Source organism: Rana temporaria, chromosome 9 (genome assembly GCF_905171775.1).
Source record: "Rana temporaria chromosome 9, aRanTem1.1, whole genome shotgun sequence".
Classification (NCBI taxonomy): Eukaryota; Metazoa; Chordata; class Amphibia; order Anura; family Ranidae; genus Rana; species Rana temporaria.
In genome coordinates this window covers 48,497,112-48,524,883 of record NC_053497.1, presented here as the reverse complement: position 1 = coordinate 48,524,883, position 27,772 = coordinate 48,497,112, and the positions used below count along the sequence as shown (strand labels likewise).

At 43.9% G+C, this 27,772-nt stretch overlaps 1 protein-coding gene across 3 annotated transcripts in view; it reads left to right on the top strand.

The window, feature by feature from the left end:
- LOC120913451 (adenosine deaminase domain-containing protein 2-like) overlaps nt 1–27,392 on the top strand; it is a 40,628-nt gene extending 13,236 nt beyond the window's left edge. The window contains exons 2-9 of one of the 3 annotated variants that reach the window (XM_040323379.1): nt 196–280; nt 7,770–7,892; nt 9,901–10,048; nt 13,325–13,489; nt 16,179–16,387; nt 20,641–20,875; nt 24,220–24,343; nt 26,839–27,392. In XM_040323379.1, the coding sequence (XP_040179313.1) occupies nt 196–280; nt 7,770–7,892; nt 9,901–10,048; nt 13,325–13,489; nt 16,179–16,387; nt 20,641–20,875; nt 24,220–24,343; nt 26,839–27,006 (1,257 nt within the window). In that variant the 3' untranslated portion in view covers nt 27,007–27,392. The remainder of the gene's footprint in view (nt 1–195; nt 281–7,769; nt 7,893–9,900; nt 10,049–13,324; nt 13,490–16,178; nt 16,388–20,640; nt 20,876–24,219; nt 24,344–26,838) is intronic. The other 2 variants (XM_040323380.1, XM_040323381.1) reach the window with 2 other exon arrangements.
- The last annotated feature ends 380 nt before the right edge of the window (nt 27,393–27,772 follow it).

Sequence of the window (27,772 nt, the reverse complement as noted above, 5' to 3'; positions counted from 1 at the left end):
TGAATGGGATTTTGCTTGTTGAGCGTCTTTGAGCTTCAAGCTAAAAAAAGGTCAGGTGTGAATGCAGCCTGAGACTTCAGTACGTCTTTAAATTGATTACATATGCATATGTGAAATAATTGTTCTGTTTTTTTTTTTTTTTTTTTTTTTAACTCAAAAGTGGACTTTTCTTTAAAAGCTGTTTTATCTCTTCAGTTTCTTATGGAGTCCCCACACAGCTCACAGACCTCAAGTCACATCACCCTGGCTGCAGACATGGATCACATGGAAGTAAAACCAGGTGATTTACCTGTTAAAAAAAACTGCTTAGTTCACTTTTAGGCTTCATTTCCATGGACGTTTTTACAGCCACTTTTCTGAGCTCTTTTTGTAGCTTAAAAACGGCTCTCCGTGTTAGTCTATGGCCTCATGCCCACCATGACGTTTTTGAGCTGTAGATGGCTGAGCCGTTTTTAAGATGCAAAAAAAAAAAAAGGACCAAACGCCAGACGTTAAAAAAATGCGCAAAAATGCTAAAAACCGCTACCGCAGCGTTTTTGAGCTCCAGCTGTAAAAACGTCCATGGAAATGAAGCCTTAAAGTACCGTACATACTACAGTATATTGTTAACCTTTCTTACATGCCACAAGACATAGTAGGGGTTATTTACGAAAACTGGAGAGTGCAACAGCTGGTGCAACTCTGCATTTTATTGTCAATATTTAATTAAAGGGGTTGTAAAGGTAAAAAAAAAATCCCTAAATGGCTTCCTTTACCTTAGTGCAGTCCTCCTTCACTTACCTCATCCTTCCATTTTGCTTTTAAATGTCCTTATTTCTTCTGAGAAATCCTCACTTCCTGTTCTTCTGTCTGTAACTACACACCGTAATGCGAGACTTTCTCCCTCATGTGAAGAAAGCCTCTTGAGGGGGGAGGGGGCGAGTAGGAGTGTCATCGTACAGGCAGGCAGTTTCACACTGATAGGAAGAATCAATGAACTACAACGGTGCCGTGGTAGTTCATTGAGAACTACAAGCTGATGGTTGCAAAGGATAACCGTACATGTAGTTCATTCATTCGCAGAACTCTGCAAAAATTTGAACACTTATTCATATTTCCTAAAAGTTAAACTTCTCCTTTAAAAATAAATAATATAGAGTCAATTACTTATACTAGATGTATTTAAAATGATTTTAATGACCTCCTAAACTTATACGATTTTTTGTTATTAAAGGGTATTTCAAAAGAAGTCACGCTCCATACAGCTTTCCTAACCAATTAGATGCTGTGCACTGATTTGAATTGCCTCCAGATCCTGGTGTTTAACACCTTCACACCTGCGCTATAGCCGGCTACAGCGCGGGCTTACTTTGTTGGGAGGGCGTCTATTGACAACCTCCCATGATCACGTTGGGCGCCCGGGCGGCGAGCTCTGTGATTACTGAATCCTTCAGGCTTAGCTGTTCGCAGATCGGGTTAAAGAGCCAATCGCATCGGCTCTTTAGCACGTGATCAGCTGTCTCCAATGACAGCTGATGACAATGTAAACAGAGACTGGTTATCAGCTTTTCTCTCCCTGCGCTGACAGCATGAGGAGAGAGGAAGAGAGATGATAACTGACTTGAGTTAAAGGGACATCGGCTGTGATAATCAAGAGACCGATAATCAGTAATCTGATTATGAATGAATGAATGAATGAAAAACTTATATAGCGCGGCACATGCGAACTGAATCGCCTCTGGGCGCTTGTTGTTAGTGTCTCATGCCTTTCAGAAAAGCAGGGTTTTGATCTGCCTTCTGAAAGACAGGTGGTTTTGCTCCAACCGAATGCTGGTTGGTAAAGCATTCCAAAGCCTGGGGCCCTGGAAAGCAAACCTTCTTTCTCCTTTGGACTTGTATTTGGTTATAGGAACCTTGACCAGATTTTGGTCGGTGGAACGCAGAATGCGGCTGCAATTGTGCGGTTTGATCTTGTCGCATAGATATCTAGGAGCCTTCCCATGGATGCACTTATGTGTCAGGCAGAGTGCTTTGAATGCAATTCTGTCTTTCACTGGCAGCCAGTGAAGGGATCTCAGTGAAGGTGAGATTGATTCCCAAGATTTTTTCCCAGTCACCAGTCTAGCGGCCGTATTCTGTACGACTTGGAGACGAGCGATTTGGTACTTGGGTAGCCCGAGGTAAAGGGCATTTGCATAGTCCAGTCTGGAATTCACGATAGATCCCACCACGACTGCTACGTCTTCTTTGGGAATAAATGGAATCAGTCTGCGTAGTAGGCGCATCAAATGGTGCGCCCCGCTGACTACTGACCCTATTTGTGCGTCCATTGTCATGAAGGTGTCAAACGTGACTCCCAGACTTTTGACTTTGGAGCTAGGGGCGATGATTTGTCCCAGGATGGGAGATGGTGTCCAGTTTGTTGTCGGTGATTTCTTCCGACTGGCATCGAAGATAAAGAGTTCTGTTTTAGCACTATTGAGTTTGAGATAACTCTTAGTCATCCAGTTTTCTATTGAAGAGAGACAATTCTCTAAACTTAGATGATGATCCTTTTTGTGGCAGATGCGAAAATACAACTGCGTGTCGTCTGCATAAGAGTGATAAAGTAGTTCATGGCTACTGATAATATCAAAGAGAGGACGAAGATAGATATTAAACAGCACTGGTGATAAGGGGGATCCTTGGGGGACCCCACATGTCACCGTGCGTTTTTCTGACGTGAAGGATCCCAGTTTCACTGTTTGTGATCGGTTTCCTAGAAAAGAGGAGAACCATGGTAAGGCATCTTCTGAGACTCCGGCGACTTCTGTTAGTCGTCTCAGTAGCAATCCATGGTCTACTGTGTCAAAAGCAGCGCTTAGGTCCAGCAGAACCAGGAGAGATGATTCTCCTTCGTCTGCGGCCTCGAGCGCATCGTCCCATATTTTCAGTAAGGCCGTTTCTGTCCCGTGTCCGGGACGGAACCCGGATTGAAATGGATCGAGTAGGTTGTGGGTGTCCAGATGCTGTTGCAGCTGATTTACCACCACTTTCTCCATTATCTTGGACAGAGCATTTAGACTTGTTATGGGACGGCGGTGAGTTGGGTCCATAGGATCCAAATTAGGTTTTTTCAAGATCGGCAGGATTGTGCCCTCTTTCAGCAGGGAAGGCACTATGCCTTCCTTAAATGACTGATTTATAAGCTGCGTGATCGGAGGCGCCAGGATGTCGGCACATTCCTTCAGTAGCTTGGTGGGAATGATGTCATTCGGTGCTGTGCTGTCGCGCAGCAGGCCAATGAATTTTTTTGTTGTATCGATGGAGATGGGTTCCAAAGTGAACTTAGTTGATTGTAGAGGCGTTCGGTCGTTGTTTTGATTGAAGACGGGGCTGAGTGGAGTATTGTTTTGCCGAATACTTACCCGAATTTTCTCAATTTTGTCGATGAAGAAATCCGATAGTTCATTGCAGAACTCTTGGGTGTCTGAAGTGGGGACTTCTAGACATCCAGGATTCATGGTCTGGGTGACCATCCTGAAGAGTTCGCGAGGGCGATTCAGTGCGCTGTTAATCACCCTGGAGAAGTGAAGTTTTTTGGCTTTGAAAATTTCCTTGTGATAGCGCGTAGTTACTGCTTTGTAGATGTTGAGGTGGTCTTCTGACGGACTTCTTTTCCAGGAGGCTTCCGCCCTTCTGCGCTCTTGCTTCAATAGCGACAGTTGGTTATTGAACCAGCTGGACTTATTTTCCCGGCTGCGAAGTTTGCGCTTTGGTGCTGCTAAGTCGGCTGACTGTAGCAGAGCTGCATTAATGGCATCCAAAGTATCTGAGGCTGCTAGCTGAGGAGGAATAGCCCCAATTCGGTTTCCCAGGGTAGATCTGAAGAGTTCCGAGTGGAGCTTCCTCTGAGATCTAGCCCAGTGTATTGTCACCGGCTTGGGTACTTTCATAACTAATGGAGTTCTGGGGATTATGAAGCTGATTGCATGGTGGTCTGTCCATGGCAAAGGTTCATTTCCCACAATATTAATTTTCAGATTTTGTCTGAAAATTAGGTCGAGTGTGTGACCTGAAGCATGCGTTGGTCCGCGTATAAGTTGTTGAAGTCCAAATCCTTCCAGGTGGTTGATGCAGGCATCCGCGATGGGATCCTGTGAGGAGTTAGCCCACAAATTGAAATCCCCGAGCAGCAAAAGATGATTACCGCTAAGGGTGTAGGTGGAAATGAACTCCGTTAATGCTGATATCAACTGCGATTTGGGCCCAGGGGGCCTATAGCAGAGGAGAATATGAACGGTCTCCTGAGAATGAGCTTGAAGTTGAAGCGTAAGGGTTTCCATGAAAGGAAGAGGATTTTGAAGGACCGGTTTAGTGATTGCAATATGCGACTTATGAATCACCGCCAGTCCTCCTCCCCTTTGCCCTATTCTATTTTCCGTTAAGATGCGATAGTTTGCTGGCACCAGTTCTCCGAGAATGGTGTTGCAATCGTCTGACAGCCAACTTTCCGTGATAAAGAGGCAGTCTAGATCGTATTGTAGTAAGAAATCATGGATTTCTGATCGGTGTTTAACTGCTGATCTAGTGTTAAGCAAAGCACATGATATGTGCTTGAGCTGTGTTGAATGATTGAAATATTTGATGATCGATCGATGATCGAACCTCAAGAGTTGATCTGATTTTAAGGTTATTGTGGTGGCGGCAGGCAATGTAGTAGCGAATTGTCTCAGACCCCAAATGGTTTCTGCAGAGTAACGCAACTTAACCATTGTTGCCAGTCACCAAGGGCTGGGGTGCGGGCGTAGGGTGAGAGAGGATTCGAGAATCCTAGCTCAAGGGAAAATGGGATTTTATTTTTTTTTTGGTCCAGAGGAAGGCAAAAAACCCTGGGCAAGCTGGCCAATGTGCTGCGGCAGGGAAAAAATTCCTTCCTGATCCCTAAAGGCGATCGGCTCAAAACCCTGGATCAAAAGACTAACGGCTTGTGGAGGGGAAAAAAGGGGGGGGGGAAGCTGGGTGTCACTGCTGCTGGGTGTACCAAAATAATGGCTGCCAGGCAAAGCACAGGACCCGGGCTGGGGGGGGGGGCTGTCAGCTTGGTAAAAATGCTATTTACCGATAAAGTTGCTGAGCAGGGGGCCTCTGGGGGTGTGGGGGTGAATATCCAGAGCAAACTGTGCTTAGGAATTAAGTGTAAGGAGAAAAAGAGCGGCGCGCCGGTAGGCCGCGGCTGAAGCCGCGGACTTTCCTAAGGTGCGGCGGCCGCGAGAAGGAGCGGGCCGGCGCGGGGGTGAAAGAACACCCAGAAACGCCGGAAATACACCCAGGGGGGGTGATTTGGGACCACCACAAAGTGGGTGGCCGTGCGGGCGATAGATGCCGGCGAGAGGTAGTATGGAAAGCCGCAGTGTGGGGTCTGTGTGACGGCTGCCCTGATAAGGACGGCCGTCAGTGGATCCCCAGGATATCAGGCCCTGAGAGGCAGGGTCTTACCTGCGGAAGAGAGGAGTCCTCGTGGAGAGCGAGATGCTGGTTCCAGGTTCCAGGGAGCTTGTTTCTTGGAGCGTCTAGCCTAGCAGCTGCCTAGCCTCTGACTGCCAGGTCTGGGTGGAAGCAGGCTCGTATGCGGAAGGTCCGAAGCGCCCTACTCCACCGCAGACACTGACTGACTGATCTGACTGACTGACTGACTGACTCGATTCGTGGCTTATCAGTGATTATCAGTGCAAGCCCAACAGTGCTGCCAATCACTGATGCCTATCAGTGCCACCTGTCAGTGCCACCTTATCACTGCCCATCAGTGCAGCCTATCAGCACACATTAGTGAAGGAGAAAAATTACCTGTTTGCAAAATTGTTTAAAGTGGTTGTAAACAAAAGAAAAAACCCTGTAACAAAGTCATAAGGAGCTGGTATGCATCTCATACTAGTTCATTATGAAATTCTTAGATTGAAGCTGTTGCAGCGGTCACGGCACACCGCTGTGACCGGCGACATGTCTCCCAGAGTTACTTTCAGGTTCACGGTCTCCGACACTGTGGTTGGCCGGAGCGGCGAGGACGTCGCTTCCACACGTGCCTGCAGGAGCCGCCGGCCCTGAAGAAACGGCACAAGCAGGCTGTTTCTTCAGTGCGCATGCGCCAATGATGTCGGCACAAGAGTATATAGTAAATACCTTGCAGGTTTAGGAGATATTTACAGTACCTGCAGGTAAGCCTTATTATAGGATTACCTGTAGGTACAAGTGGTGTAACTAAGTTTACAACCACTTTAAAAAAACTATGAAACTTTTTTCCAAATTAATTTGGGTACAGTGTTGCATGACTGCGCAATTCTCATTCAAAAGTGCGACAACGCTGAAAGCTGAAAAATTGGCTTGGGCAGGAAAGGGGTAAAAGTGCCAAGTAGGCAAGTGGTTAAAATAGTACATGTGACTCTCTTCTAATGTTCAGCAGTGAAAACCAGTTGCCTGGCCTGAAAAATGTTACAGGAAGGCAGGGGGAGTTCTTAGCCCTGTGAAATGTCAAAATTTGCACAACAATTTTTGGGTCTCTGATGGATGAGGTTGTGGGGATTGTTGATGAGCGAAGAGTCGGCACCATAAAAAACACAGCCTTACAGCTACCTAAGTAAGCCTGTACTAGATACATCAGTGCATGGTCACTAAATGTCACCTACGTAGTCAAGTAACCAATAGGCTTTCATAAGCCATCATTTCACAGATTTCACTTAAAGCGGGATTCCACCCGCAATTATTATTAGTCAGCAGCTACTAACAGTGTAGCTGCTGACTTTTAATAAGGACACTTACCTGTCCTACTCGCCCGCGCTGATGGCCCCCTCGATCGGCGCAGGTCCCGCGCGGCCATTCACACTAAGGGAAACAGGCAGTGAAGCCTTACAGCTTCACTGCCCGTTTCCTACTGCGCATGCGCGAGTCTCGCACCGACTTGTGAATGGGCGGCTGCTCTCTGGAAACACACACAGTTCCCAGAAAGCAGCGCGCCCCATTTACTAGAAGAAGATGAAGAATAAGATAGGCAGCAGCTAAGGAAGAGACAGATTACAGACTTCCGCATAGCAACAGGTATTTCGGGTGAGTATAATTTTATTTTATTAATTTTTTTAGGATTTTTGGGCTAAAAAAAAATTCCTGTGTGGAACTCCACTTTAAGACTCCTTTCACACTGACGCACTTTGCAGGCGCTATAATGCTAAAAATAGCACCTGCAAAGAACCCCAAGGGCTTTCACACTGGAGCGGTGCGCTAGCAGGACAGTAAAAAAAAGTCCTGCTAGCAGCATCTTTGGAGCGGTGAAGGAGCGGTGTGTATACCGCTTCTCCACTGCTCCTGCCCATTGAAATGAATGGGCACCGCGGCTATAACGATGCTGCAGCGGCACTTTGCGGTGGTTCTAACCCTTTCTCAGCTGCTAGCGGGGGGTAAAAGTGCCCCGCTAGTGGCCGAATAGCACCACAAAATTGACGGTAAACCGCCACTAAAAAAAGCAGCGTTTTACCGCCAACACACCCACCGCCCCAGTGTGAAAAGGGGCCTAATAGAAAGGACACGACTGTTCTGCTGGAAAATACAACTTATAAACCATTATGGCCATATTCTTCTATTTTTCCCATAATCCCTGGGTACTATATACCTAGAAATAAAACCAAGCTGTAGTGGGTCACTCAGCCGAGTCCCTGTCCTCCCCCTACACATACTTGTCAAAGCCATAGTCCAGTTCTGTGTTTAGGAAGGTGTGAGGTGCTTGAGATTGATTTAACTGTATAACCTGTTTCCTCTTGCAGAGAATTTTATAACTCACGATGAGAGATGTGCAGTTGTGAGCTACGATTTCTTCCACCGTCTTTTGGGTGACAGTGACTATTACAAACACAGGACCAACCTGGCGACTTTCATCTTAGCCAAAGGTGGGTAGTCAGTCAGCGCTGTGTGTGAGGGAAGGACCAGATATATTTGACTCTTTATTTTTGTGTTTTTTTGCAGTCTGAGTTTTGTTTGTGACATCAGTCGATGCTTTTATAATGTAAACCATATGTGATAATGATTATTTAAAGGATAAGTTCAAATTTAGGAGCATGTTACACCCAGTTTTAGGCTCGAACGTTTAACCTGGTTCTACTGCTGCAGCCTCTCTCCAACCCGTCACCTCTAGTGACGGCAAGCCGAGGATCTCCTCCCCAAACTCACTGTCACAATTTTTGTTTAAATCGGCAATGCGGGGCTCCGCCAACCTGGCTGTGTCATTCATTTTCAGAGCTCTGTTAATGAAGGGAACTGCCTTTGCGGCTGTCAGCTTGTAGTTCTCAATGAATTATCAGGGTGCTGTTGAGCTCCCTAGGAAGTTAATTGTCTTTTCCGGTCAGTGTGCCTACCTGTACAATGTTCAAGCAGGCATCTTACACAGACAGTCTGCAGGGGTCCTGCATTGCACCCATGATCTGCTGATCTTGGGTGCAATGCTTTGCAGGCTCCTAGTAAAAAACAATTATAAATGCAAATTATTTTTTTTATCTGCAAAAAAGATGTGCATTTATTACTTTTGTTTACAAAGGTGAATTTATACTTTATGGGTAAGCTCACCTTTACAGAAAAATCTGTAAAGTGAACTTACATAGGACCCCCTCCTCACACACCCCCAGTCCCGCTGACCTGGAGCGCGGCAATCACCCGCTAGGAGACATTGGGTCGCCAACTCACCATGTGGGGCTTAGAAATCCTCTGCAGCTTAATCTCCAAAATTGCCTAATCAGGAAGTATATTTAGGAGCATTCTAATTATTTGGCGCTGTCACATGGGTGGCGCCGACCAATCAGAACCCGTGTATCCCGTCCTGTCACCGCAGGTGAAGAGAGAAAGCCGGGGGATTTCAACCCTCCGGACCAGTACAGCGGCAATATAAACTGTCAGTACGGGGGATTGCCAGGCTCCAGGTTAGCGGGTCTGGGTGCAATTGGAAGGGGGTCCAGTGTAAGTTACACTTTAATGTGGAAATTTTGTGTTAAAATGACACTAAACAATATCCCGATCCTCTAAATATGATCCACGCACAGGATCTCCTGAGCCTCTCCTTTCCCTCTAACTTCTAATTGTTTGGAACGAGCAGTGCAGGTTAATTGAAGTCACGTGCCCTACTCTATTCACGCTACACATCCAATAGTCTGTAGTTCATCCTGGGAGCAAACCTGAAATGGTGGCTACTTGGAAAATGGACGTAGCCAACCTCTAAGGCCGCGTACACACGGTCGATCCAAACCGATGGAAACGGCCTGAAGTCCAGTTTCATCGGTCCAAACCGAACCGTGTGTACGGCCCATCGGTCTGTTGTCCTTGGGACAAAAATGATAGAACTTGCTTTAAAATCGAACCGATGAACGACTGACCATCGGTCAAAACCGATGGTTAGTACACAAAAGCTTCGGTTCAAAACCCGTGCATGCTCAGAATCAAGTCGACGCATGCTTGGAAGCATTGAACTTCGTTTTTTTCAGCACGTCGTGTGTTTTACGTCACCGCGTTCTGACCCAATCAGTTTTTGAACTGATGGTGTGTACGCACATCAGACCATCAGGCCACTTCAGCGGTGAACCGATGAAAACGGTCCGTCGGACCATTCTCATCGGATGGATCGACCATGTGTACGCGGCCTCACAGGAATTTTTAGGAGGCTGAGGGCAATACAAAGTACTATTTTAAGAGAGAAGTATGGGATTATAAAAAATAAATAAAAAATCATACTCGGCTAGATGGCTGCAGCACCAATCCCAGCTGCAGCTGTCCCCAGCCGCCTCTAAGGCCGAGAACTGAGCGAATAAACCCCGCTGATCGCTCAGCTCTCGGTCTTCAGCCTGCAGAGAGCCGGTGACTGAACCAGCTGTGTGTCCATATCAGTAATTGCTGTATGTTTTGTATTTACAGATGTACCTGGGGAGACGGGAAATGAGGATATCTATGAGGTGGTGGCTCTAGGGACAGGAGTGACCAGCTACCAGGGTTGGCAGGAGTACCAGGGTCTCCTGGTTCATGATAGCCATGCATTGGTTGCAGCAAGAAGGGCCCTGTTAAGGTGAGATATGAAAGACTTTGTATTCTTTTTTCCCCAAAGAACATCGCTTAGCATAATTTATGCATAAACTTTTAAAATAACAAAGTCAAATGTAATGTAAAAAACTACAACTGTTCCTATGAAAAAAAATATTGTTGGAGGACCTGTGTGTGGCTTCTCCTCCTCCTCCGCATGTTACAGCATTGTAGGTGGACATGGCATTGCTTCCCCTGAATTGGGCAGACAGATGGTAAATATTTAGGATGGCAGGCTTCAGGAAATGGCTCATTTACATGTTGGAAGCCCCCCTGCTCAGAAGCTGAGATGAAATTGTAAGTAGGTGACATTTGCAGAATCCCCTCTTTGGTGCACCACTCTCCTCCTCCTCCTCTGATCCCACCCAAGTAACATCCCAGTATATGCAGGAAATAAAAATGCTCTATAGTGTATTACCAAAGTAAACGTCCACAGCTTTATTCACAGTACAGGCAGTCCCTGACTCCTACTTACAAATTAAGAGAGACAACAGGAAGTGAGAGGAAATCTACCCCTAGGAAGGGAAATTCACTCCTATAAGAGCTATCATGGGAAATACTGTAGGTGTCTCCACTGAAGCTTTATCACCTATCCTTGTTTCAACGACAACCCACATTTTTTAAAATTTCATTGTCACAGGGGGACAGAAAGTGAGTTGAAATCTTCTGAACAGAGGCACAGACAGCAAAAGAAATGTTAAAGGAGTATTAACCCCTATCCAAAAAACATAAAAAATATTTTTTTTGGGCTGGAGTTACTTAAAAAAATTTACCTGTTCCAACTTACCAAAAATGTATCAAGTTCAACGTAAAGTGGTTAACCTCCCTGGCGGTATTCCCGAGTCTGGCTCGGGGTGGAATTTCAGTACGAATAGCGGTATCCCCGAGCCAGACTCTGGATCGCATTGCAGTATCCAGGCAGAGTTACTTACCTTGTCCCCTGGATCCTGTGATGTCTCCCCGCTGTGTGAGCGAGCTGTCTCCTCGCTCGATTCACACAGTGTCCGAGTGCCGCCGAGCTCCGTTCCCTTCGACGTTACGACGCACGGGGGCGGAGATCGGCGCCAAATTCAAAAAAATTCTTACAGATTACAGTACTGTATAAAATACACACCCCCTTCGTCCCTAGTGGTCTGTCAGTGCCCTTTTATATTATAAATACAGTTTTTTTTCTGCCTGGAAACTAGAGATTGTCCATAGCAACCAAAAAGTGTCCCTTTATGTTAAAGTGGTTTTAGACCAGCTAGAAAACAGCGATAATAAATTAGAATCTCTTGCAGAATTGAGCGATAGCGATTTGTGGGGAAATTCATCATCAAACACTAAAAGTAATGACAGCGACAATTCTGCAACTGAGCAAATTTCAGTGTTTTTGATTTGATTACATTATTGAATAATTTTTATTATTATTATATTTAGGGTTGTCCCGATACCGATACTAGTATTTGCACTCCCGCAAATGCCCCCGATGCCTGGCCGAATACTCGCTGCCGCCGCCGCCGCTTGGTTAATACGGGCGGGAACATTACAGCTTTCATTTGAATAGCTGTAGTAGCTGTAGCTGTAGTGTTTCCCGCCGCGTATAGACACTCCCCCTTGCTCGGGTGATCTGTCCAATCCCGAGCAAGGGGGAGTGTCTATACACTACTACACTACAGCTAATCAAATGAAAGCTGTAATGTTCCCCGCCCGTACTAACTAAGCGGCAGCGGCAGCATCAATGTATGGGGGGACATGGCTGTATATGGGGGGACATGGCTGCATATATGGGGGGGATATGGGGGGACATGGCTTTTTATGGGGGGGACATGGCTGCATATGGGGGGACGTGGCTGGATATGGGGGGGACGTGGCTGGATATGGGGGGGACGTGGCTGCATATGGGGGAAACATGGCTGCATATGGGGGAGACATGGCTGCATATGGGGGGGACATGGCTACATATGGGGGGGACATGGCTGCATATGGGGGGACATGGCTGCATATGGGGGGACATGGCTGGATATGGGGGGGACATGGCTGCATATGGGGGGGGGGGACATGGCTGCATATGTGGGGGACATGGCTGCATATGTGGGGGGACATGGCTGCATATGTGGGGGACATGGCTGCATATGTGGGGGACATGGCTGCATTTGGGGACACATTTAAAAAAAAGTATCAGTATTCGGTATCGGCGAGTACTTGAAAAAAAGTATCGGTACTTGTACTCTGTCCTAAAAAAGTGGTATCGGGACAACCCTATATTATTATTTGTTATAATTATTTATAGTTATTTATTATATTATAATTTATGATTTTGTGTTTCAAACTTTATCATACCCGGAATGTCTACTAGACTCTTGTTTGGACAGATTTAAGTGTGTTATTTCTAAGAATTACAGGCCTACAATATAAAACGCCAAATTTCCATGCAATACAATTGTACCGCTTTCAGCACCAAAAATCGGAAAGAATCATACCGCCAGGGAGGTTTAAAAGGCAGAATGTTTCTTTTATCTTACTGCATTCTTTGCAGTTAAGATAACAATCCTTCTGTGTGCAGCAGCCCCTCTCAGCCCACCCCCTGAGCACCCTCCGTTCCAGCAATAATGCATGAGAGATTCGGTTGTCTGGGATTCACAGTTCTCATTGGCTGTCAGTGAGCCAATGAGGACAGAGGGGACGGGGTTAGGCTGTGGCTCAGTGTCTGAAAGAATACTGCGGCTCAGCTTGGGTGCCCCCATAGCAAACTGCTTGCTGGGGGGGCATTCAACCGGAGGGAGGGGCCAGGGGCGCCAAAGAGGTACCAGAGAAGAGGAGGATCTGGGCTGCTCTGTGGAAAACTACTGCACAGAGCAGGTAAGTATAAGAACTGTAAAGTATTTTGAAATAAAAAAATCGACTTTAGTAAAGCCTACAGACCCTATCTTGTTTATAACCCAGGGGGACTGCCTGTATAATACAGCAGAGACTTTCAACATAAAATCACAATTATCACAATTACAATAAAGTATCACAATTCAAACCCACAAAAGCAGCCAGTATAATAAGCCTTTGATCTGTGTTATTGCAGTGGAGTATTGGCTTTTAATTTTATAAGCCGACTTTTATAAATACAGAAGAAAGCCAATGCGTTTCAGTGGTAATTTGCTCCCTTCTCCAGGGGTCCTGTTCAATCTTTTACTCATTTTACTGTTGGATCCCTATATATTTCTACTGCTGCTCATTGCATTCAGCATCCTGTCACTGGATCTGGATTATTTCTTACCTCTGTTCATAGGTACCTATACAAGGAAATCAGCCTGTACTACAGTAAGCTGGATGAGGAACGTGAGAAGTGCATATTCTGTCCCTCTCAGCATAGCCAATTGCTTGTGCTCAAACCCAACATCTTCCTGCACGTCTATCTAAGCTGCATGCCAGATGTAGCCACTCCATCATGCATGTAGGTATCATATGAGTGCGAATGAGTATGTTGAATTTGTATACAGAAATTTATACATGCAGTGCCCTCAGAAGAGCGATCCACAATGGGTCGCTCTTCAGAGGCATTTGACAAGCGGTGACCTTGTGACACCCTTAAAGCAAACATTTGTGTGCTGGAACTGCAAGCAATGCATGTGGTTACGATGTGTTCCTATTCAGTTGAATGGGCTTCATTCTGTGGTCAGTACTGCCCACTGTATGTTACAGGATCACAAAATGCAAAGCATCATGGCCGCCGCATATATACCCCCATGCTTGCTGTCCTTTCAGCTTAAGGGAGAGTGATTGGGGGGAGTGGTAAAGTCATGCCTCAACTGCATGTTTACATTGCCCCTCCAACCACAAGTGTAATTGAGGTCTAAGAGGACTGATGATGGTAATGGAAAAGTTTGGAGGAGCAGTACAGAAAATGTATGCCCAGGCATTACCCAAATTTACCCCCCAAGCCAATGTGCTGGTTGTACCCAAGTTGATCAAGGGATCAACTTCAGTACATTCATACTGCTTATAGATGGTTTGAATCTCATCCGGTTCAGCAAGAACCGAACTTTCTAGGGCCAGCTTCAGGCCCCATACACATTATTAGATTTTCTGCATATTTTTTTCTTCAGATTTACCAACACATGTAGTGCAGGGGCCTGCCTGATTGCATACGAATTGAAACTCTTATGCCGTGTACACGCGATCGGAATTTCCGACAACAAAACCGTGGATTTTTTTTCCGACGGAATGTTGGCTCAAACTTGTGTTGCATACACACGGTCACACAAATGTTGTCTGAAATTCCAGACGTCAAGAACATGATGACGTACAACACTACGACGAGCCGAGAAAAATGAAGTTCGAATTGATTCCGAGCATGCGTAGGATTTTTATGCGTCGGAATTGCATACAGACGATCGGAATTTTCGACAAGAACTTTTGTTGTCGGAAAAATTGAGAACCAGCTCTCAAATTTTTGTGGTCGGAAATTTCCGACAGCAAATGTCCGATGGAGCGTACACACGGGCGGAATTTCCAATCAAAAGCTCAGATCAAACGGTTGTTGTCAGAATTTCTGATCGTGTGTACGCGGCATTAAGGTTTGACCTCATATTACATGGTTTTGTTAAATCTCAAGACAAAAATCTGCATAAAATCTAATAGTGTGTATGGGGTCTAACTCTCCAACAGCAACACAGGGAATACAAATGCTTTTGTTTAGCAGCGTTGGGGAAGGTTAGAACCCCTGCCAGATTTTTGTTTCTTTCTGTTGTTGTTGCAGATTTCCCGTGTGGCAAAACTGCTGTCAGCAGGTTAGAAAGTCAAGGTTAATCTCTCCAAAGGAACCACAGAAAACCATAAAAAACAGATTGGGGTTTTAATTCTTTCCCACTTTATCCAAAACAAAGAAAACTTTTTTCTCTTGACACACATATAAATACAATTGTAAGTTATTTACAGTTTTCCCTTAGAGACTTTAGCAGGGTGCCACATTATAATCAGCTGCCATTTGGAGCCCAGTTTCTGTTGTTGTCAGCGCAAGATAATATTTTAAGATCTTTAACCACTTCAGCCCCAGACCAATTGGCTGGCCAAAGACCAGCGGTATTTTTTGCGATTCGGCACTGCTTCTCTTTAATTGACAATTGCGCGGCCGTGAGACGTAGCTCCCAAACAAAATTGACGTCCTTTTTTCCCTACAAATAGAGTTTTCTTTTGGTGGTATTTGATCACCTCTGCTTTTTTTTTTTCCCCCGCTATAAACCAAAATAAAAGCAATATTTTTAACTTTTTGCTATAATAATGAATTAAAATTCATGAAAGTGTATTTTCTTCCAAAAAAAATTGCATTTGAAAAAACGCTGAGCAAATACTGTGTGACATAAAAAAAGATTAATCGACCACCATTTTATTCTCTAGGGCCCCTGCCAAAAAAAAAATTATATATACAATGTTTGGGGGTTCTAAGTAATTTTCCAGAAAAAAATGCTCTCAGAAAAGGTCTGCTCTTCAAGTGGTTAAAGATTATCAATAAAGTGGATACAGTTTTCAAGTGTGCAGCCCTTTGCATCCTATCCGAATATTTTCATTCACCATTTTTTCATCCTTTGTTACATTTCAGTGGTGCTCATCTCTTGCAGCCACTTGCTCTGTCTACAATGTCTCCGCTGATGGTGGCATGGCATTTTTTAGGCTGGGTTAGCTGTTTGTGAGAACAGTGTACCCTGCAGATGTGTTAAAATGTTGATTTCCAGTCTCCATCAGAAGATCATGACAAGGTGAACACTTGCTAGTAAACCAAAACTTTTGAGAGTGTTGACCTCTGTAGTCACCCACAGCTCTCATCGGTTCCCCCTGTTGTTTTCCACATTATTACTCTCTCCCGCAGTAATATGGAGGTCAACAGGAGGAACCAGTGGAAGCTGCAGAGGACCGCGGAGGTCAACACTCCTGGAAAGGTAATTTTCCCACCGGACTTTAGGGATCCTTTCTCTGCAACAAAGCAACGTTGAGCACTGCATTTGCCAGGAGAGGTATGTACTGTATTATGGTTCTCCGTTAAAGGTATGCACCTTCCTGAATTTCATAATGGCCTGGCTTTTACCTGCTTATATCTATGGTTTATTTTTTTTAGACCTTATGTTTTGTCTTGCTGTCTCTTTCAGTGCATGGATACCACAATCTTCTGTTCCTCTGAGCATCCACGCTAAGGGCTGTTTGCAGTTATTGTCTAACTGTCCCCCCAGTGTATCGGCCGCCCGTGTGTGTACTATGTCCGCTACCGACAAGCTTCTTAAATGGACTGTTCTTGGTGTCCAGGGAGCGCTGCTAAGCCAGTTCATGCAGCCTCTGTATATAACGAGCATTGTAGTAGGTACGCATTGTTACGTTTATGTGCAAAGCCCTGACCTTAAAGTTGTAATGTTATAAACTAGGCCACACTCTGCTATGACAGAGTAAAAATACCTTTGAAGAATTTCAGCTGGTTATACACTGTAAGATTTCTTACAGCAGGTCTGAATGAGAGAAATCTATTGATTCGTCCATCCAAACTAAACAGGATGGAGGAAACATGGAGGAATCTTCCCCAATGGCTCTTGTATTCTGACAGCTGTCGGTGCCAGTGGTCAGGATTCTCAAACAGCATCTGTTTGGATTCAGCTGTGAATTTTCCACCCAGCTGCTTCAGTTTTTGGATCAAGGATGCTGGATGGGAGACTGCCGATAGGAACACCAATGGTTCAAATTGCATCCAGTTCATCAGGAACTGGCCAAGATTCACTCTGTGTATGGCCAGCTTTAGTATTTTAACCTTATCAGGTCCAATGAATTGTATAAAGCACCTTTTTAGATTTGCTCTTTTTCCCTAACTGTATTGTTGTTTTAACTTGACCTAATATAATTATGTAAAAAATATGTTTGCTTGAGCTGAAATTAGGCTTTCTGCGAGGGGGGGGGGGGGGGCTGCTCTCTAAACCAATGGCTTAGAACTTACAAGAATCAAAAAGCAGAGTTGTCACCTCATCTATTTAAATCTGTGGTGGTCAACTTTCTTGGTTTGGAAGGCCTCAAGTGTAGCCCTCAAACTCACCATGCCACGTGTAAAAATCAGTGAATATTCAGTGTCAGACTACGGACACACAGGATATAGTCCAAGACTATGAACATGATACAAGAGATGCTCAGAGACTGTGGAGAAAACACAGAAGATGGTCCTGATACAAGAGATGGATAGAAACTTCATACAGGACATGGTCAGAGACTGCAGACGTGATGCAGGACATGGTCAGACACTGCAGTCGTGATGCAGGACATGGTCAGACACTGCAGTCGTGATACAAGACATGGTCAGACACTGCAGTCGTGATACAGGACATGGTCAGAGACAGCAGAAGTGATACAGGACCTGGTCAGAGAGTGCAGAGGTGATACAGGGGATGGTCAGATACTGCAAACATGATACAGAACATGGCCCGAGACTTCAGACCTGATACAGGACCTGGTCAGAGACTGCAGACCTGATACAGGACCTGGTCAGAGACTGCAGACCTGATACAGGACCTGGTCAGAGACTGCAGACCTGATACAGGACTTGGTCAGAGACTGCAGACCTGATACAGGACCTGGTCAGAGACTGCAGACCTGATACAGGACTTGGTCAGAGACTGCAGACCTGATACAGGACTTGGTCAGAGACTGCAGACCTGATACAGGACTTGTATAAAAACAATAAGTAAAGAGCAAACAAAATGTCCAATAAATATTGTAGTAGCGCTTTTTGTTCTGGTTGAGATGAACAAACTTCTTTATGCGTTAATCCTCATAAAGGAAATCAATAGAAAATGAAATGAAATAGAGGTGCTCAAAAAGTGCAGTTCATTAGTGACAGCGATGCAAAGATCCATACAACACCTCGTGAACACAGGAAGCCCCTCTCGGGGATGCACTTACCCCAAGGATAAGTATATATTGCCTTGAAATCACACAGACCTTCCTTCTCCCTTTTGAACCTCCTTATACCGTCATAGAGGGCACATATATAGATAGGATTCAATGGGCTCATGCAAACAACAATAGAATAAACACCATAGCGTAATATTGTTTAAAACTTTATTGTCCCGCATGCGCCCCCCTCTCAATATATATGTACTATGTTCAATTTTCATTCCAGCAAAAAAAGTGCGTGTGCTTTGGTGCTCGTCTTTCAAGAGACATAAATACCGATTAGTATTGCTCTATGGAGCGCAAACGTCACTTCCTGGTTTCGCGTAGAGACCACAACCCTGACGTGTTTTGTGACTTCCGGACTTCATCTGAGGGTGTCCGATACAGGACTTGGTCAGAGACTGCAGACCTGATACAGGACTTGGTCAGAGACTGCAGACCTGATACAGGACTTGGTCAGAGACTGCAGACCTGATACAGGATTGGTCAGAGACTGCAGACCTGATACAGGATTGGTCAGAGACTGCAGACCTGATACAGGATTGGTCAGAGACTGCAGACCTGATACAGGACTTGGTCAGAGACTGCAGACCTGATACAGGATTGGTCAGAGACTGCAGACCTGATACAGGATTGGTCAGAGACTGCAGACCTGATACAGGACTTGGTCAGAGACTGCAGACCTGATACAAGAGAGAATCAGAGAATGCAGACATAATACAAGTGATGATCAAATTAATTGAAGACATGATACTACAAGTGATGGTCAGAGAATGCAGACATGCTATAGGAGTTGTTGGAGACTGGGGACAAGCTTCAGGAGGCAGTAATCGATTGGAGACATGTTACTTGAGACTGCTATAAATCACTGTTATAAATCAAGTATTGTCTTCAGGGGCCCAAGGGCTGCACAAAAAAGTGCCAAAGGGCCACAGGATAGGCACCAGGGATTTAAATAACCAACTCACCTTAAAGGAGCAGTAAAGGAAAACATTGTTTTTGCTGAAATGACTGTTTACAGGGTATAGAGACATAATAGTTAACTGATTTTCTTTTAAAAATAGATAAAAATCAATCTTATAATGTGCCTGCAGTTTAGTTTTGTTTTTAAACTAGTTCCATGTTTCTGTGAAGTACAGAGACACACAGAACAAAAACAAACAAACACAGGGCAGTGTTTGTTTTTAAAATGAATCTGATTGGTTCTGAGGAGTTTTAGACACACAGTAATCACACCTTATTGATCATGGACCACAGTGAGAAGCTTGCATGAGTTTTTTCATAAGGAGCCAGACAAGCAGGAAGGAAGTGTGGAGATCAGAGAAGGATTACAGCTACATCAAAGCAAAAACGAACAATGAGGACATGAAACCAGGACTGCAGTAAGGTAAAGGAAGCTATTTAGCTAACAAAAAAAATTCCTTTAGTGACCCTTTAATGTAATATTTTTGTTTAAAGGTGGGCTGATTAGTCCCTAGTGTCTGAATATGGCTTGGATACCCCCTGCCATACTCCTGCATAGCATTTACACTGTAAGTGCAGAGATGTCATGGCACATCCTGTCAGAACGGAGGCTTGGGCAAAACTGTACCTCTCTTTGGACCAGTAGATCACTGCTATCATGAGCTAATGTGGCTGATTGCAGCCAGCAGAAGATTACAATTAGAAGTGGTCTGCTGCTGCTTCACAGCTGCTTGAGATAACAATAGGATTCTATTTGTCATGCATTTTCACATGACGGCTAAATTGTCACATATATTGCAGAGGTGTGAACTTGCCATTCTATTACATAAAAGTTGCACTAATTTGATAATCATGTTTTTCAGTTGACGTTGTTATATTTTGCAAAATATTTATGGACGGGGGAGGTGCTAATTGCAGGAAAATGCATTTTTGTTTTAATAGTTTTACTATTTATTCTGAATAAAAACAAAGGAAATAAAAATAAAATAATGTCGCCATCCACCCAGATGCCCTCAACAGCAGCTGGCTTAGGCTCTTAGAGCTCTACTGGGAGCCTGAGCCAGCTGATTCCACCCCCACACCAGCCTAGCACTCCAGTGAGCGCTGGAGGGGCAGAGCACAGAGCCGACAGGAACAGCTATCTAGGTGAGTATGGTTGTTGTTTTTTTTTCTTTACATTCTCACACTTTTTTTTAGCCAAGCTGCAGCACCCTAGTTAACTAATAATTGGAAAAAGATGATCCACATATATTACTGTTTGCATACACTGACTGCTTTACAGTAATAAAAAGGAAATTGGGCTTCAACTCTCCAGCAGTCACCAAAAATCTGAAATATGTGGTTAACTAAATGTAGGCAGCACTTTACATGCGTGGGTTAATCTATGAAACATGTGTAAACCCTATGGGGCTGATTTACTAAAGGCAAATACACTATGCACTACAAGTGCACTGCAAGTGCACTTGGAAGTGCAGTCGCTGTAGATCTGAAGGGAAGATCTGAAATGAGTGGAAGCTCTGCTGATTTAATTATTCAATCATGTGCATGCTAAAGTGCTGTTTTTGATCTTCCTTTCCGGTCCCCCTCAGATCTACAGCAACTGCACTTTCAAGTGCACTTGCAGTGCAAAGTGGATTTGCCTTTAGTAAATAACCCCCTATGTGTCTGTATCTGGAGTGGTGATATTTTCTGGTCTAATTGTCATTTTTGTAAATACAGGGGCCTCTATGCAACAAAAAGATTTGCTCTCTAATGCTCTTGTTGAACGGTTGCCGCCATCTCCAAGCGTGTCTCTGTTCCAGCCCTATGAGGTGCATACTCCCCACTTGTTTCTTGGGCCAGAACATAACAGCCATCACCCTCCCCCTGTTCACCCCACACACAGCCTGAATTGGTGCAAAGGTGATAAGAAAGTGGAGGTCTTAGATGGCAGCAGTGGAAAACCTGTGGAGAGGTAAGAACTGTATAGGAAACACTGAGAACAGATCAGACCAGGCCATTTTCTCCTATTTAACACTTTCCTACTTTAACTGGTAATTGATTGCGTGGTCATGCATCATTATACCCAGCCAAGCGTAATTTCGATTTTTTTTCATACAAATAGAGCTTTCTTTTGGTGCTCACCACTGTTTTTTGTTTTTTTGCAATTTTAAACCAAAAAAGGACTGCAAATTTTGAAAAAAAAATAATATTTTCTGCTTCAAAACATATCCAATAATTTATTTTACATTTCTTCATAAATTTTATCCAAAATGTATTCTGCTACATGTAGTCTTTGATGTGTGTATATACTGGATTATTATTATTATTATACACTGACATCACCAGTGACACTAATACAGTGATGAGTGCTAATACTATACACTGTCACTGTACTAATGACATTTTCTGAAAAGGGGTTACCATCTAGGGACAATGTACAATGTCTGCTGTTTTTTACTATAGATCTCTGTTTCTTATTCCTGCGATTGTCAAGACAGGGTTCTGATCTGTGATTGCTCACAGGTGATCAGCAGGTCTCAGCCATGCATCATTGGCTGGGATCTGCTGACAGATTCCCACTGTGTACAATCATAGCGGGCTTGGGGGCCATAAACCCTGGAGCAGGTAGCGACGTACGGGCACAGCAGTGGCGGCCCGTTCATAAGGCCCCTAATCTACATGTATAGATTCCAATGGCAGCTGGTCGGCAAGCAGTTAAAGCAAATCCCTAGCCACAGGACCATATTTTTCATTTACGATCTCTTTAAAAAATAAAAAACTCTATACAGATTTCAGACTGGCCTGGGGACATGCATCTGCTCCTTCATTCAAGATGGTGGGCAGTCCTTCTGCTACCGATCTTGGATTTAAGCAGTTTTTATTTTTTTCTGTGCACAGAAAGATTTTAAATTTCTTCCTTTTTTATTAATTGCAATGAAGTTGCAATGTATGACCAGTCTGAATTGTGGAATTCTGTACATTTAAAGGCAAAAAACTCTCCTATTCTTAGTCGTATAGTAAGGGACACAGTGGTGGTTATTTACGAAAGGCAATTCCACTTTGCACTACAAGTGGAAAGTGCACTTGGAAGTGGAAAGTGCACTTGGAAGTGGAAAGTGCACTTGAAAGTCCAGTCGCTGTAAATCTGAGGGGAAGATCTGAAATGAGGGGAAGCTCTGATGATTTTATCATCCAATCATGTGCAAGCTAAAATGCTGTTATTTATTTTCCTTGCATGTCCCTCTCTGAGCTACAGCGACTGAACTTTCAAGTGCACTTTGCACTTGTAGTACAAAGTGGATTTGCCTTTTGTAAATAACCCCCAGTGTGCTCTTGAAATCATTACCACTGAGTTGTATGTAGTTTCCTTCATGTGACTGGACACTGTAAAAGATAAATAAATAAAGGAAGACTGCAGGGACTCCCAGCTATCCTCATTTTTTTTTGCTGGTGTCTTTAGGTGATGGACTTCTTCTTTCTGCTGAGAGAAACTTACCTTCTTACTATAAGGGCCCTTTCACACGGGGCGGATCAGTAATGATCCGCCTCCGTGTGTCTGTAAGCTCAGCGGGGATCGCTCCGTAAATCCCCGCTGAGCCGGCGGCTGACAAAGGGCGGTCCCCGCACACTGTGCAGGGACCGCCTTGTCTTTTCTCCGCTCTCCCCTATGGGGGGGATCAGATGAACACGGACCATGTGTCCGTGTTCATCCGATCCGCAGACGGAAGAAAAAATAGGACATTCTTCCGTCTGCAAAATCGGATCTTTGCGGAGGCAGGTGATTACGGGTGTCAGCGGATGTTTATCCGCTGACACCGGCAATCACATAGGGACCAATGTATGTCCCTTTTTCATCCGCAAACGGATGGATGAAAAAGCGGACATACGGTCCGCACGTCTGAAAGGGCCCTAAAGGTTCCTCCCTATCTCTCACTGGATGGGGATATTACTGCAATGTGATTCTTGTATTCTTGCCACATGATAGTCACTCCTAATGCAGTTTCCTGATCAGTTGACTCCTCAGTAAAGCATTTGGGAATCTTACCCGAACTCCACATGGTAGAAGATGCAGGACTGGCCTGGAATGTTGCTGCCATGAACTGGATCCTTTTGTAGGTACCCCCCTTGACAATTGGTGTAATGCGTCAAGTTAGCCACAGGGGACTTTATAGGGCTGTGGTGTGCCTGTGGACCCCTGTGGGGTTATACACATCATAGAGGGCCAAGCCACAATGGGGGTATATCCCCTGTTACTCCTAACACTTGATTTCCTATGGTGAGTACAGGACCTTTAAACATTCAACCCAAGCTATCACTTTGATTTCTACAGCAGTGGTTCCCAACCTCAGTCCTCAAGTTCCCCCAACGGGCCATGTTTTGGGAAACCCCCTTAGTGAAAATAGCTCTTATGAATACCATGTCATTGATATTGATTTCAAGCAGCTGTGCAAAGTAAAGGAAAAGCTGAAAACATGGCCCGTCGAGGGTACTTGAGGACTGAGGTTGAGAACCACTGAACTGCAATTCATTTTATGTACTTTATTTTTTTTTATTTGATTGTCTCATACAGTATGGCATACACCAAGTTTGAATAAAGTAAAAAAACTCACTCCTATTATGGGTTGGCACAAGATAACGTTTAGGCAGAAAAATTTGATGCAAATTTAAATGGAAAACAAGTCAAGGGACACATTGGGGATTATTTACGAAAGGCAAATCCACTTTGCACTACAAGTGCACTTGGAAGTGCAGTCGCTGTAGATCAGAGGGGGACATGCAAGGAAAATAAAAAACAGCATTTTAGCTTTGCACATGATTGGATAATAAAATCAGCAGAGCTTTCCCTCATTTCAGATCTTCCCCTCAGATTTACAGCGACTGAACTTCCAAGTGCACTTGTAGTGCAAAGTGGATTTGCCTTTCGTAAAACAACCCTCATAATGCTCTGCAGTGGCAGGGTGTGATTTCTTTTAATGGGGAACCATTGATTGGGACAAGGGGAAGAACTGAACAGTAATGGGTCCGAAACCCATCCATGGACCACTTAGGTGTCCATGGACCCAAGGTTAGGAACCCTCTGACCTCATAAGGCCAGCCATAGATGGTGCGATTGTACTGGGCTGAATGTACCAATCGATCAACTTAGGTACAACCAGCCTACTGGATTTTAAATGCACTTATCGCTAGCAACAATCACTGTCTTCTCTCGTAGGGCAAGGCTTTCTTCACTGAATCTTTATTCAGTTTGTCTGATGTCTTTTATAGCACATTTATGATAATAACCTGCATTAGTTAATATTTAACTTTTTCTTGCAGTGCTCTCTCTGATGCCCATTGTGCTGGCAGCCAGATTTGTAAAGCAGCCATGTTAATATATTACATTGGTGTTCGGTGTTTACTGGGAAAGGAGGACATTCAAGACTCCTACTACCATTCTAAGGTAGGTACCATATCCCATCACTTCTTGTTCTGCTATATCATCATAAATGGGAAGATAGACAACCATAAAAGGTGATAAAAAATCTAACGCTTTAACAAAAAAAAAAAGTTTTTTGCTTAGCTGTAAATTCCTAATGTTGGGGTACAGTACTTCTAGTCATAGATCACGGTTCATTAAAGTGATACTAAACGCACACTGTTTATTTTACATTGTCCCTTTAATTTCTGTATGTGGATCATGGCACTGGAAATATTTAAATTTAAGCATCTAAGTACCTTTTTCCTAATCAATATACATCTGTCACATTACCCAGATCTTTCCCAGCCTGTCTGAAGGGAAATACGCAGGAGGAGCTTCTAGTCCTCTGCTGCAGGTCACATGTTCAAAATAAAAATAACAGAGCATTTGGGAAACAGTAAACACAGATAATTAGTATTAATAAACTTGTTTTAAATCATCATACAAATATTTAATTGAAATCAAAACGTAATCATTTTTTGGTAATAACATGGTGTGGGTGGATTTCTGCCAGTCTCACGCCCCTCCAGCCTGTGTCTTAGGATAACAGGGTGGTGAAGCCTCCACCAGTCTATATGTAGTATCCTGCCCCCATTGTGTTTAGCTGGTTAGTGGGCAAGGATGACGAAGAGAGGGAGTGGGCTGTTATTTACCACTGTACTCACACATGTGTGACACATGGGCTGAGCATGTTCAGCTCATGTGTGATAGGGAGGAAATGCTCAACATAGAAACTCACTGAAAACTGAGCATGTACAGAGGTGCCAACATTGTTTTCCAAAATCCCTAGCTGAACTGGGGACACGGACAGAAGGGTGAGATTGAGAGCAGCAGGATCAACCAGGTTTTTTGCAGAATACGAAGAAAACTAAGTATGAACAGCATGTAACACAGCATTTAAGTGAGCAAAGTCCTTTATTGTATTAAGAGAGGTATGGATTCCAGAGAGAGATATAATTTTGCCCCTGTACAAATCATTAGTAAGACCTCATGTGCAGTTCAGTTTTGGGCTCCAGTTCTCAAAAAGGATATCGGGGGAACTGGAGAAAGTTCAGAGAAGGGCAACCAAACTGATAAGAGGCATGGAGGAGCTCAGCTATGAGGAAAGATTAGAGGAACTGAATTTATTCACTCTTGAGAAGAGGTGATTAAGGGGGGGGGGGGGGAGATATGATCAACATGTACAAATATATGAGTGGTAGTCAACTTTGTGTTGAGTTATTCACTTTACGGTCAAGACAAAGGACAAGGGGGCACTCTTTACGTCTAGAGCAAAAGAGATTTAATCTCCAAATACGGATAGGTTTCTTCACAGTAAGAGCTGTGAAAATGTGGAATAGACTCCCTCCAGAGGTGGTTCCGACCAGCTCAGCTGCTTGCTTTAAGAAAGGCCTGGATTCTTTCCTAGATGTACATAATATAACTGGGTACTAACATTTATAGGTAAAGTTGATCCAGGGAAAAACCTGATTGCCTCTCGGGGGATTAGGAAGGAATTTTTTTTCCCCTGCTGTAGCAAATTGGATCATGCTCTGCTGTTTTTTTTTGCCTTCCTCTGGATCAACTGTGGGTATAGAATTGGGTATATGGGATTGTATGATACTTTTTTTTTTATGGTTGAACTGGATTGACTGGGGTAGATTCAGATAGAAGATACGAAGGCGTATCTGCAGATACGCCATCGTATCTCTGAGTCCGGCCGGTCGTATCTATGCGCCTAAATCATCAGTTACGCATAGATTTCCCTAAGATCCGACCGGCGTAAGTGTTTTACACCGTCGTATCTTAGGCTGCATATTTATGCTGGCCGCTAGGTGGCACTTCCTTAGATTTATGCGAGGAATATGCAAATGAGCTAGATACGCCGATTCAGAAACATACGTCCGGCCGGCGCATTTTTTTACGTCATTTACATTAGGCTTTTTTCGGCGTATAGTTACCCCTTTTATATGAGGCGTATCCTATGTTAAGTATGGCCGTCGTTCCCGTGTCGAGTTTTGAAAATGTTACGTCATTTGCGTAAGTCGTTCGCGAATAGGGCTGGACGTAATTTACGTTCACGTCGAAAGCAATGACGATTTGCGGCGGAATTTTGAGCATCCGCACTGGGATTTTTTCACGAACGGCGCATGCACCGTTCGTAAAAAACGTCACATACGCGGGGTCACAGTTAATATACATAAAACACGCCCACATCATCCACATTTGAATTAGGCGGACTTACGCCGACACAGATACGTTACGCCGCCGTAACTAAGGGCGCAAGTTGTTTCTGAATACAGAACTTGCGCCCTAAATTACGGCGGCGTAACGTATCTGAGATACGTTACGCCGGGCGGACAGATAGACGATTCTATCTGAATCTACCCCACTGTGTCTTTTTTTCAACCTAACTATGTAAAATGTATTGATAGTTTTTTATGATGTGGGTTTAATGACACTTTAAGATATAATAGTTTTTTTCCCCTGGGTCAAAGGCTTCATCAGACCAGTACCAGCGTGTCAAGAGCCTGCTGTACTCCCATATGAACACTCATGGTTATGGAATGTGGCCCAGCAAGCTGTGTGTGGACAGGTTCACAGCCACCAATTGTCAAGGCCCAGATGGAGAGCCCTGTGTTGATTTCCAGTGTGACCTTCGTTAGACATCTATAAATGTTTCCATCTCATGTTTTGGTTATGATTATGGTTTCCTTTTAAGTTGTGTGCCAAATCACAAAGAATAGTAGTTTGGCAACATTTGCTTTGTAAGTAAAAGCTATCACCTTTTTGCAACTTTTTTTTGCTTTACAAATAAAGAAGGAAAAGTTCTGTTTCCCACAAGCTTTGTTTGGACAGATCTTCCTTCTAATTCCAGTATGACCTTTCTAAATTTCAATAAAGATTTTCATCTCATGTTTTTGACTATGGTTATGGTTTCTTTTTTATAGCTGTGTGCCAAATCGCAAAGAACAGATGTTTTGTAAGTAAAGGATGTGTCACCTTTTGCAGTATTTTTTTACTTTAAAAATAAAGAGAGAAGTTTTCTTTCCAACTTTGTCGTTCCTCACTGTTAGACATCAATGTTGGTGAATATAAAGCTCTCTTGCCCTTAAACCTTTCGCTGCCAGAGCCGATTTTGCATTTTAACCACTTCCTGCCCAGGCCAATTTTCAGCTTTCAGCGCTGTTGCGCTTTGAATGACAATTGCGCGATCATGCAACACTGTACCCAAATTAAATTGTTATAATTTTGCTCACACAAATAGAGCTTTCTTTGGTGGTATTTAATCGCCACTGTTTATTTTTTTGGTAAATAAACAAAAAATTAAATCATAAAAAAAAAAAAACATTTTGCAAACAGGTAATTTTTCTCTTAAAGCGGTTGTAAAGGTAAATGTTTTTTCACCTTAATGCATCCTATGCATTACGG